The 12,566-nt window shown below is 25.3% G+C and overlaps 1 protein-coding gene across 2 annotated transcripts in view; it reads left to right on the top strand.

The window, feature by feature from the left end:
• LOC117170018 (ATP-dependent RNA helicase DDX24) overlaps nucleotides 1–12,566 on the top strand; it is a 39,347-nt gene that overhangs the window by 2,716 nt on the left and 24,065 nt on the right. For both annotated transcript variants that reach the window (XM_033356534.1, XM_033356540.1), the window contains exons 2-3: nucleotides 1,054–1,234; nucleotides 1,310–2,190. In XM_033356534.1, coding sequence (XP_033212425.1) covers nucleotides 1,054–1,234; nucleotides 1,310–2,190 — 1,062 coding nt within the window. The remainder of the gene's footprint in view (nucleotides 1–1,053; nucleotides 1,235–1,309; nucleotides 2,191–12,566) is intronic.

The raw sequence follows: 12,566 nt of genomic DNA, 5'->3' as shown, positions 1-12,566 counted from the left end.
AATAGATTATGTTCTTAGTGGTAGAAAATAAAAATCCAGGGACCTGGATGCGAAAGCGCGCGTCCATTTTATTTAAATGGTTTATTATATAATTATTTGATGCATAATTTTAACTTAATTTATATTCATAGAATTTCAAGTGATTTCTGCCTACTATAATATCTTTTTACGTTTTACAAATATTTTAATGGATTTAACGAATTCATAGAGAATTTGAAGAAATTAATTAAATTTTATTTCAAGAAATTTCTACGGATTTCAAAGTTATTTTTAAACATTCTAAAGAATGGAAAGAGATTTAGTTTCAAAAAATTGAGAACTCTTAATATTTAACAAAAATTTTTGTATGGATTTTTAAATAGTTTATGTTTTTAATATTATAAATTAAAAATATAGTGACGTGCATGCGAAAGCGCACGTGCATTTTTATTGAAACTGTTTTTTTTTTAGACATTTAATGAGTAATTTAAATTTAATTTGTGTTAATAGAAATTTCAAATAATTTCGACATATTGTAATGTATGTTTACGTTTTCCTGAAATTTTAACAGATTTTAATAAATTCCTAGTTCATTTTGGGGAATAAATTACATTTTATTTAAGGGATTTCTACCAATTTCTAAAGGATATAAAAGGCAGAAAAATGTCAAAGAATTTTAAAGATTTCACGTTATTTTAAAAGATTTGAACGAATTTCAAGAGTTTTCGTTCCAAAATATTTGAGAATTTTTAATATTTAAAAATTAAATAATCATAGTAAGAGTGAAATAACAATCCTTGTACAGAAATATTCTTGATTGTGAGAATAATTTGACACTTATAAAAAAGGTTTCGACGTTTCGCCGTGAACGCATTTTCGACTGCCTAAGTATATCCATTTAAAAAATTCTTGAATAGCAGAAATCGTTAAAAAAATTATTGAGCATTATTTAAATACTATAAAATTGTTGTTTTTCTTTTCATAATGTAAAAATAAAGGTTTAATTTAATGTTTCCCCTATTCACCCTTTTTCGAGCTGTAATTCCCGTATTTATTAAAAACTTTTGAGTCCAGAAATAAGAAAATGGCTCTTTCAAAAAAGAAGAAAGTTAATTCCGATGGGTGGAAATCCGTGAAATTTGATGGAGCAATTGTGAATTCCGAAATTGGTGAATTGATTGGGATCGAAGAGATGACTGACTACAAACTAGAGGATGGAAAAATCATCTCTTTAAATTCCAGCAACAGTGAAAAAGTAATTAACAAATACTTTTAAATAATTGTCAAATAATCGTATAAACCAGATATAAATTAATCCCCTCTTTTCAAGTCGACAAAGCGGTTGAAATCAAAAACTGAAAAAGTCGAGCCTTCCGCGACGAAAAGAAAACGCTCTCCATCCGAAGGTAAAAAAGCAAAGAAGAAGAAAAAACCGCCTCAAAAGTTGGAGAAGAAAACGTCCAAATTGGATGAAAATTTAGGAAAATCGAATGCAGAATCTGAAGAAATTGAGTCAAACATAAATGAGGAAGCATGGTCTACACTTGGAGTTCCTCCAGTAATAATAAAAGCTCTCCGGGATCAAAATTTTGTGTCCCCAACTCAAATTCAATCTTTGACTTTGGCTCCTGCAATTTTGGGAAGGAGAGATATTCTTGGGGCAGCGGAAACTGGCAGTGGAAAAACTCTGGCTTTTGGAATTCCGATCCTAAACGGCATTCTGGAATTAAAGAAAAAGGAGAGGAAAAGTGTGAGCAGTAAGAGTGGAGAATTTCAGGAGAGTAATTTGGAAGATACGGACGAAGTGGAAAAAGAGGAAGGAATAGAAGGAAAAAGAAATAGTCAGGATTTAAAAATGTTCCAGAAAGAGTCTGAGGACGAGGTTTTAGATGACGAAGATTCAGAAGGATTTGGGTGCGTGAAAGTTATTGACAATTTGAAAGTGTCGGACGTTTTTCAAGATTCGAGAAAGCCGCTCTATGCTTTGATTTTAACTCCCACGAGAGAATTGGCGATCCAGATAAAAGATCATTTGACAAAAGCTGCAAAATACACGGATATTAGAATTTCTGTCATCCTGGGAGGAATGGCGGCTGTTAAACAAGAACGAATTTTAAGTAAGGGACCTGAAATTGTTATTGCGACGCCAGGGCGACTTTGGGAACTTGTGAGCGAGGGAAATCCACATCTCAGTCAACTTAATTCAATCAAGTATGTAATTTTAATGTCTACTTTATATTTTCAGACGGGCACAGTTTGCAAATATAGTATAATAATATTATACTAAATATAAATTGTACTTAAATAATAATAAACTAATAATAAATAATAATGAATAGAGGTATAAATTTCATATTGTGAAAGATTTCACAAAGATTTTAATAATTTTACAAATGTTAGCAAATATATTTTAAATATTTGAAATATTTCGCAAAGATTTTACAAAGATTTGACAAAAATTGTAATGATTTCTCAAATATTTCAAAGATTTCTTCGCAAAGGTTTCCAAGGATTTCGGAAAGATGTCAATGATTTCTCAATTATATAAAAGGTTTTAAATATTTCGCAAAGATTTTGAATAGATTTAAAAGATTTTACAAAGACTTCAAATATTTCCCAAGAATTTCACAGTTTTAAAATATTTCACAAAGATTTCGGGTAGCTTTTAAAGAATTCACAAAGACTTCAATTATTTCATAAAAATTTCCGGTACATTTCAAAGATTGCACAAATATTTCTATGATTTCGCAACGGTTTCAATAATTTCACAAATATTACAAAATATTTCAAATATTTTGCAAAGTTTTCAGAAAGATTAAGAATATTTCGCAAAAATTTTGGAAAGATTCAAAAGATTTAACGAAAGATTTCAAATAATTTCGCAAAAATTACCAAATATTTCCAAATTTTTTTTATTAGCAAAGGTTTCCAAGGATTTCATAAAGATTTCAATGATGTCCCAAATATATTAAAGGTTTCAAATATTAGCAAAGATTTGGCATAGATTTTAAATATTTCACAAAGACATGAATGATTTCCCAAAAATTTTACACAAATTTCAATAATTTCATAAATATTACCAAATATTTCCAAAGTTTCAAAGATTTCTTCGCAAAGGTTTCCAAGGATTTAAGAAAGGTTTCAATGATTTCCCAGAAATATAAAAGGTTTTTAAATATTTCGCAAAGCTTTGGCATAGGTTAAAAAGATTTGATAAAGACATTAATGATTTTTCAAATATTTCATTAATTTCGCAAATATTACTAAATCTTTCCAAATTTTTTTTATTAGCAAAAGTTTCCAAGGATTTCATAAATTTTTCAAAGATTTCCCAAATATATTTAAGGTTTCAAATATTACGAAAAGTTTGGCATAAATTTAAAAGATTTCACAGAAACATGAATGATTTCCCAAAAATTTCACAAAGATTTAAATAATTTCACAAATATTACCAAATGTTTCCAAAATTTCAAAGACTTCTTCGCAAAGGTGTCCACGGATTTAAGAAAGATTTCGATGATTTCCCACTACATAAAAGGTTTCAAATATTTGGCAAAAATTTGGCATAGATTTAACAGATTTTATAAAGAGATAAATGATTTCACAAAGATTTCAATAACTTCAAAAATATTTCTAATATTTCTGAAAGATTTCGCAATGATTAGCATGATATACGAATTGTTAAAAAAATGTCGAAAAGATTTCTGATAGATTTAAAAGATTTCACCAAGACTTCAATGAGTTTCAAAAGATTTCACAGAGATTTTAATCATTTTTACAATTATCACCAAATATTCCAAATACTTCGCACAGATTTCACAAAGATTTTGGATAGATTTAAAAGATTTCAATAATTGTCCAAAGATTTCACAACAATTTCAATCGTTTCAAAAATACTATCAAAGATTTCCAAAGATTTTCCAAAAATATCAAAGATTTCACAAAGATTTCAAATATTTTGCAAAAATTTTTGATAAATTTGAAAGTTTTTATAAAGACAATAAAGATTTCCCAAAGATTTCAATAATTTTACAAATATTACCAAATATTTCATAAATATTTCAAAAATTTCTTCGCAAAGGTTTCCAAGGATTACAGAAATATTCCAATCATTTCCCAAAGAAATAAAAGGTTTTAAATATTTCGCAAAGATTTGGCATAGATTTAAAAGATTTTACAAAGACATAAATGATTCCACAAAGATTTCAATAATTTCAAAAAGATTAAAAATATTTCTGAAAGATTTCACAATGATTAGCATGATATACGAATTGTTAAAAAAATGTCGAAAAGATTTCTGATAGATTTAAAAGATTTCACCAAGACTTCAATGAGTTTCAAAAGATTTCACAGAGATTTTAATCATTTTTACAATTATCACCAAATATTTCAAATACTTCGCACAGATTTCACAAAGATATTGGATAGATTTAAAAGATTTCAATAAGTGTCCAAAAATTTCACAAACAATTTCAATCGTTTCAAAAATACTATCAAAGATTTCCAAAGATTTCCCAAAAATGTCAAAGATTTCAAATGTTTCGCAAAGAGTTTTGATAGATTTAGAAGATTTTATAAAGACATTAATGATTTTCCAAAGATTTCAATAATTTCACAAATATTACCAAATAATTAAAAAATATTTCAAAAATTTCAAAGATTTCTGTGCAAAGCTTTTCAAGGATTTAAAAAAGATTTAAATGATTTTCCAAAGAAATAAAAGGTTTTAAATATTTCGCAAAGATTTGGCATAGATTTAAAAGATTTTACAAAAACATACATTATTTGACAAAAATGTCAATAATTTCAAAAATATTTCAAATATTTCTGAGAAATTTCACAATGATTAGCATGATTTACCCAATATTAAAAAATGTTGCAAAGATTTCTGATAGATTAAAAATATTTCACCAAGACTTCAATGAGTTTCAAAACATTTTACCAAGATTTTTAATAATTTTGTACAAATATTACCAAATATTTCAAAAATATTTCAATTCTTTCGCAAAGATTTCACAAAGATTACGGATAGATTTAAAAGATTTCATTGATTGTCCAAAGATTTCACAAAGATTTCAAACGTTTCAAAAATATTATCAGAAATGTCAAAGATTTCGCAAAGATTTTACAAAGACATTAATGATTTTCCAAAGATTTCAATAATTTCACAAATATTACCAAATATTTCCAAAATTTTAAAGATTTCTTCGCAAAGGTTTCCAAGGATTTAAGCAATATTTCAGTGATTTCCCAAAAATATTTAAGGTTTCAAATATTAGCAAAGATTTGACATAGATTTATAAGATTTTACAAAGACGAATGATTTCCCAAAAATTTCACAAAGATTTCGATAATTTCATAAATATTTCAAATATTTCTTAAAGGTTTCAGAAAGATTAGCATGATTTCTCAAATGATAAAAAAAATGTCGAAGATTTCTAATAGATTTACAAAATTTCACCAAGACTTCAATGATTTTCAAAAGATTTCAATCATTTTCACAAATATTACCAATTATTTCAAAAATATTAAAAATATTTCGTAAAGATTTCACGAAGATATTGGTTAGATTAAAAACATTTCAATGATTTCTCAAAGATTTCCAATAGATTAAAAAGGTTTTACAGATAATTATTTTCCAAAGATTCCAATACTTTCACTAATTTTACCAAATATTAAAAAAATATATTTTTAATATTTCGCAGATATCTAAATATTTCAGAAACATTTCACAAAGGTATCACAGCAATTTCTCAAAGAATTCACAGTTTTCAAATATTTAGCAAAGATTTGGGATAGATTAAAAAGGTTTTACAGACTTCAATGATTTCCCAAAAATTTCAACTATTTCTGAAAGATTTCACAGTTCTCAAATATTCAGCAAATATTTAAGATAGGCTTAAATGATTTTACAAAGACTTTAATGATTTCCCACAGATTTCACAAAGAATTCAATGTTTTAAAATATTTCTCAAAGATTTCGGACAGATTTTAAATCATTTACAAAGAATTCAATTATTTCATAAAAATTTCCGAGAAGTTTCAAAGATTGCACAAGTATTTCAATGATTTCACAACGATTTCAATAATTTCATAAATAATCCCAATATTTCTGAAAGCTTTCAGAACGATTAGCATTATATATTTAAAAGATTTCACCAAGACTTAAATGCTCGTCAATAGATTTCACAAATATTTCTATAATTTTTACAAATATTTTGCAAAGATTTCGAATATATTTAAAATATTTCAATGATTTTACAAAGATTTCAATTATTTTAAAAATGTTATCAAATATTTCGCAAAGATTTCCAAAAATGTTAGAAAGATTTCAATAATTTCCCAAAGATTTCACAAAGATTCCAAAAATTTCGCAAAGATTTTGGATAGATTTAAGAGATATTGCAAAGGCATTAATAATTTCCGAAAGATTTCAAAAATTTCTTCGCAAAGGTTTCCAAGGATTTCAGAAAGATTTTAATGATTTCCCAAAAATGTAAAAGGTTTCAAATATTTTGCAAAGATCTCTGATAGATTAAAAATATGTCACAAAGACTTCAATGATTATTAAAATTTCCAATCATTTTTACAAATATTACCAAATATTTCAAAAATATAAAAAGTGTTTCGCAAAGATTTCACACAGCTTTCGGATAGATTTAAAGAGATTTCACGGACTTCAATGATTTCTCAAAGATTTAAAAAATTTCACAAATATTTAAAAATTATTTCAAATATTCGACAAATATTTAAATGATTTTTCATTTAAAAGGTAGATTTTTGGAAAAATTCAAACTATCTGATTACTTTAATCATTCGATTTCTGAGGGGGCAATACCCCCTAGGGCTCCGCCGCCTCTGTTTTTAGGACTCACGCTACTTTTAACACTTTTTTTGATCGATGCCACTAGTTTGAAAAAAATGTCACTGATACCACTATTTCTTAAATATGCCTTTAAAAATATTTGCATACTTCGATAATTTCCTTAAATACAGAGCCGCCATTGACCGGGAAATGACAGTGAAGTTATTTTTTACCAGGAATTTTACATATTTTTAGAAAAAAATCTGTTCAACTTTAATTTTAACCGTTTTTAAATAATTATTTAAATTGTTATCTTTTCCAATTATGAAATCATTCAATTACGAATGCGAAATTCAAAAATCTTTCACTTTAAAAATTTTCGATTAAAGATTTTAATTTTTAAGCGTACATTTTAATTTGAAGATTTTAAAATTCAGTTTTAAGGACTTAAATAATGAAAAATTAGATGCATTTAAAAGCGTAGATTTTGGATAAAAATAACTTTTTTAGTTGATCAAATGTGAATATAAATTAATAATTTTTAAAATTGAACTGTATTTTCAATTTTAAAATAACATCAAAATAATATATTCATAATTAAAGTTTTTTATTAAGTTTCAAATATTATTGCAGTCTAGAAAATTCAATTTTTAAACCATTCAATATGAAATTTTTTAATTAAAAGAAAATTTAAATTTTTATATTAAAAAATGTAATTTGTTTAGTCAAGCTGTTAAATTTATGTGCATAAATAACAATTGAACACCTATTATTCTTAGAAAACATTTGAGATATTAAGTAGTTTCAAAAAAATGCGAAAATAATTTAAATGAAGCGGCAAAATTGACAATGATTTTTTATTTTGAAACATTATTTTTAAGAGAATATTTAAAAAGATTGTCAAAAATATTAAAAATGAATCTAAAAGATTTTAAGAATTTTTTTTAAATATCGTAGGATTTTAAACAAATTTGTTGGAAAATTTTTAGAATAAATGCGAATCGTTTGAAAAGATGTTAAGAAGTTCTAAAAAAATTTTTAATAATTTAAAATTTGAAAAAATGTAAAATAACATGTAGATGTTTCAAGATTTTTAAGCATTTTAAGGATTTTCAAACTATTTAAAATGAACATAATTTGTAATTTTGAAGAAAAACTGATTTGACGTTGAAGTGTGCCATAAGCTCATGCCTGATATATTTTTATTTAAAATGTCTGATTAAAAAGTCTATTAGCTTATATGTAGTAAATAATTCATCTCTTTTGGTTAAAAATTCTACTATTTGTTGAAAATTTAATTATTTTGTTGAAAATTTGTCTTTTCTGATAGAAAATTCGTCTTTTGGGTGGGAAGTTTGCCTCTTAGTCAACTATTGTTTTATGGGTTCAGAATTCATATCTTTTTGTTGAAAATTCTACTATTTGGTGCAATATTTTATTATTTTGTTGAAAATTAAACTGCTTTGTTAGGAAGAAATCTTTTTTGATGGGAAATTCATCTTTTATAATCGAAAATAAATTCCTCTTAATTACAAATTTTACTGTTCGGTCGAAATAGTTGAATTTTGAACAAAATTAAACTATTTTCTAAAAAAGTCATCTTTTTGGTTCAAAGTTCATTCTTTTTATTTAAAAAGTCTACTATTATTTTTATGTTCAGAATTAATCTCTTTTGGTTAAAAACTTAAATATTTCGTGGAAAATTCCATTATTTTTATAAAAATTCAACTTTTTTGTTAAAAATTCATCCAAAATTAATTTTTCTCAGTCAAAAATTGTACTTCTTGGTTAAAAATTTAATTATTTTGTTCAAAACTAAAATATTTTCTTAAAAATACATATTTTTTGTTGAAAGTTAATTTTTTTTCATTTGAAAAGTCTACTAATATTTTTTGGGTTCAGAATTAATTTCTTTTAGTTAAAAATTCCACTGTTTGGTAGGAAATTTCATTATTTTGTTGTAAATCAACTGTTTTGTTAAGAAGTCATCATTCCTACTCGAAAATTCAACTGTTTGTTTGAACATTCGCCATTTGGGATAAAATATCCTTCTTTTTGAATGTAAAATTTATCTATTGGTAGAACAGTCACCTTTTTTAAATTGAAAATTCGTCTTTTAGGATCGAAAATTTAGTCGAAATAATAAAAAATTTTACTTTTTGAATTTTAGTCCACAATTTATCTTTTTGGTTACAAATTCTACTGCTTTGTTGAAAATTCAACTATTTTGTTTAAAATTCATTTCTGTAATTTCTTAAAGTTATATTTTTTTGGTTCAGAATTAATCTCCGTTGGTGGAAAGTTCTACTTCTATTTGGTGGGAAATTTAATTATTTCGTTGAAAGTTTACTGCTTTGTTAAAAAGTAATATTATTTGGTCGAAAATTCAACTATTTTGTTTAAAATTCGTCTTTTAAGATATAAAGTTCATCTTTTGGTAGAAAAGTCATATTTTTTGGTTGAAAGTTAATTATCTTTCTTTGAAAAATTTAATATTTATTATTTTTTTTTGATTAAAAATTAATCTTTGTTCGTTTTAAATTCTACAATTATTTGGTGGATAATTGTATAATTTTGTTTCAAATTCAATTTTTTTGGGTCAAATAGTCATATTTTGTGATCGAAAATTCAACTCTTTGGCTGAACATTAATTTTTTCGTTTATAAAATCCGTCTACGATTATATTTTTGGTTCACAATTCCTTTCTTCTGGTTGGAAATTTTACTATTCGGTTGAAAATTTAATTATTTCGTTAAAAACCCAACTATTTTCTTGAAATAATATTTTTTGGTCGAAAATTAATTTTTGTTGTTGAACATTCCTCTATTTTTATGGAAAATGCATATTTTGGTTGAAAAGTCATATTTATTTCTTTTAAAAATTGATGTAATAGAACTATTAATATTGAATATTATTTTTTGTATTTAAATTCCATATTATATTTATATTATATTACACATAATAATTAAATTTTTATTTAATAAAATTATTATTATTTAAAACTTATTATCAAATGAACAAAATTTCAGTTCAGTCACAATAATTTATACACTTTATTAGAATTCCATTTGAATTAACAAAAATTTTCTCTTGATTTGTTAGATTTCTATTTTGAATAGAGTGGTATTTACTTTTCATGAACTTTAATTGCTAAATTTCTATTTATATGAACTAGAATTATTTTTGAATTAACTAGAATTCAACGTGTATCAAGTACAAATCTGAGGTGAATGATTAGAATTTGAATTGATATTTGAATTTAAATCAGTAATTTATTTAAACACATTCAAGTGTAAAAAACATTGAACTTGAAGCGTTGAAAATTAAAACAGCTTAATAAGAGATAATTCAATTTTGACATCCGCTGTTATTAACAAAAAATTTGAAAACCCCTTCCAAAACGACTAGAGAAATTGTTCCGTTATTTGAGGCCTTTTCGCGGATTTTTATAAATAACAATATTGAAAAATTTTTTGAATAATTAAAAAAGGTTTACTGAACCTGCTTGACTTTTCATTACCTAAAGTTGTGTCGTACCTTAAATTTGAAATTTAAAAAATTAAATCTAAAAAACAAATCATAGAAAACTAGAAAACCTTATCCAGATTGAGAAACATTCATGCTTTTCATATACTCTTTTGCAGTTATAATTAAAATTGTCAAAGTATCTAACAAATTATTGAAAATATGTTTTAAGTTATTAGTTCTTTTCGCTGTAAATTATTATTAAAAAAAATAATTTTAATATAAAATCATAAACTTTTAAAGAAGACTTAAAATTTCTAAAGATAATCACGTTTTCCATGGAAAATCATTTCTTTTAAATAAAGTTTGAATTAATTAAAATCAATTAGATTAAAGGAAATTCTCTAATAATTTTAGGTTATGTTCGTGTTTTAGGTACACAGGAAATCAAAATTTTTAGTAAAAAATCATTGGATTTCAAATAAGATAACTTTTTTTGAACAATTTGAAGTTATGCTCGTTGTTTAACCGGAAATCGGATCGATGTGAAGTTGGCACAGCAACTATGAAAAAAAGTAGTTTTATCTGGTTTTATCAAAGATATTAGGTCATATGGAATCGTTTGGTGGTGTTTGGTAGCCCACTTTTGACGTTTGGTGGTAAAAATGGAAAAAGTTATCGAATTTTTAAATTTGGGGTGCTAACTTCACGCTAGCACCCCACTTTTTAATATTTTTGAAATTTTCTTGCGGGAATTGTTTGGTGGTCGATTGGTGGTGTTTGGTAGTCCCATGGACATAGAAAACAAGGGAATAGGCATGCCATTGAGGGGGTGATGCAATGAGGGGGGGGGGAGGTCCGCCACCTTTTGATGTCCCGCGACAAACATGGCAGCGCACACATGTTTATATTTTCATGCACGGTTTGTCGGCAAAAATGCTCGTGCGCATAATCAAACGGCACGTCGTAAGATGGCGGGTCTCCCCACTCATGGAATTCTCCCCCTCCCTTGGATTCAACCCCGCTCGGCAAAGTTAGGATAGCATACCCTAGTCGGGATCACTCCTAGTCCCGTGTAACACGGATTTAAAAAAAAAAGCTTTTGAGAATTGTAAAATATTCAAAAAGAATAACAAAAGTTGTTTTGATTGCTAAGAAAATTGAAAATGATTTTTTATTTTGAAAAATTAATTTTAAGTGAGTATGTGAAAAGATTTTAAAAATTAAAAAAAAAGGAATCAGGACGATTTTAAGGCAATTTTTTTATTTTGCAGTTTTTTTAATTTTAGGAAAAAATCTAATTAACACAATCAATCAATATTCAACCCAAAAGTTTACTTTTCAACAAAATAAATTAATTTTCTATCAAATAATTGGTGTTTTAACTAATAAAATGTACAGGATAAAGTTTCAACAAAAATGGAATAGTACAATTTCCAGATAAAAACTGTGCTAAAAAATTGAATTGAACAAGACAAAAAAACGAATTTTCAACAAAATTGTTAAATTTTCAAGAGAAAAGGTGAATTTTTGATCAAGAAGATTAATGTTCTATAAAAAAAACGATTTTCAAACTAAACCAATATATACGATTAATTTTTAATCAATCCTATAATAGTTACATTTTCAGATAAAGATAAATAATTTTTAACGGAAAAAAATTATTTTAAACAAAGTTGTTGAATTGTCAACCAATCAGATGAATTTTCGACCAAGAAAATTAATGATCTACAAAAAATGACAACTTTTAAACAAAATACATGAATTTCCACGAAATTATTTAATTTTAAAGTAAAAAAGACGAATTATCTACAAAAAATTGAAATTTTTAAGCGAAAAATATGAGTTTTCAATGAAAGAGTTAAACTTTCCACCAAATAGTTAAATTTTCAATCACAATTGAAAAGCCTTGTTAAAAACACGTATTTTTTTTGACAAAGTAGTTCAACTCTTAGTGAAATAATCGACTTACAAACCCAAGAAGATGTACAGTTGATATTTTAACCAAACAATTGCATTTTTGACCAAAAATGATAAAATTTTCAACCAAAAGGATTAAATTTCTACTAAATAAGGTCAATTTTCAACAAAATATATGAACTTTCAATGAAATTATTTAATTTTAAAAACTAAAAGAGTATTTCCACCAAAAACTTATAATTTTAATTTTTAACAATATATTTGCATTTACAACAGAACGACTTTACAACCAAATCATATTTATAGTTCATAATTCAACCGAAAAATGTAATTTTTAATCAAAAAGTATAAATTTTCCATAAAACAATTTAATTTCTACAAAGAAAGACGACCTTTT

The sequence above is a fragment of the Belonocnema kinseyi genome, chromosome 1 (assembly GCF_010883055.1).
Source record: "Belonocnema kinseyi isolate 2016_QV_RU_SX_M_011 chromosome 1, B_treatae_v1, whole genome shotgun sequence".
Lineage (NCBI taxonomy): Eukaryota > Metazoa > Arthropoda > Insecta > Hymenoptera > Cynipidae > Belonocnema > Belonocnema kinseyi.
The sequence above is the reverse complement of the archived record's forward strand: the minus strand, read 5'-3'. Positions and strand labels throughout refer to the sequence as shown.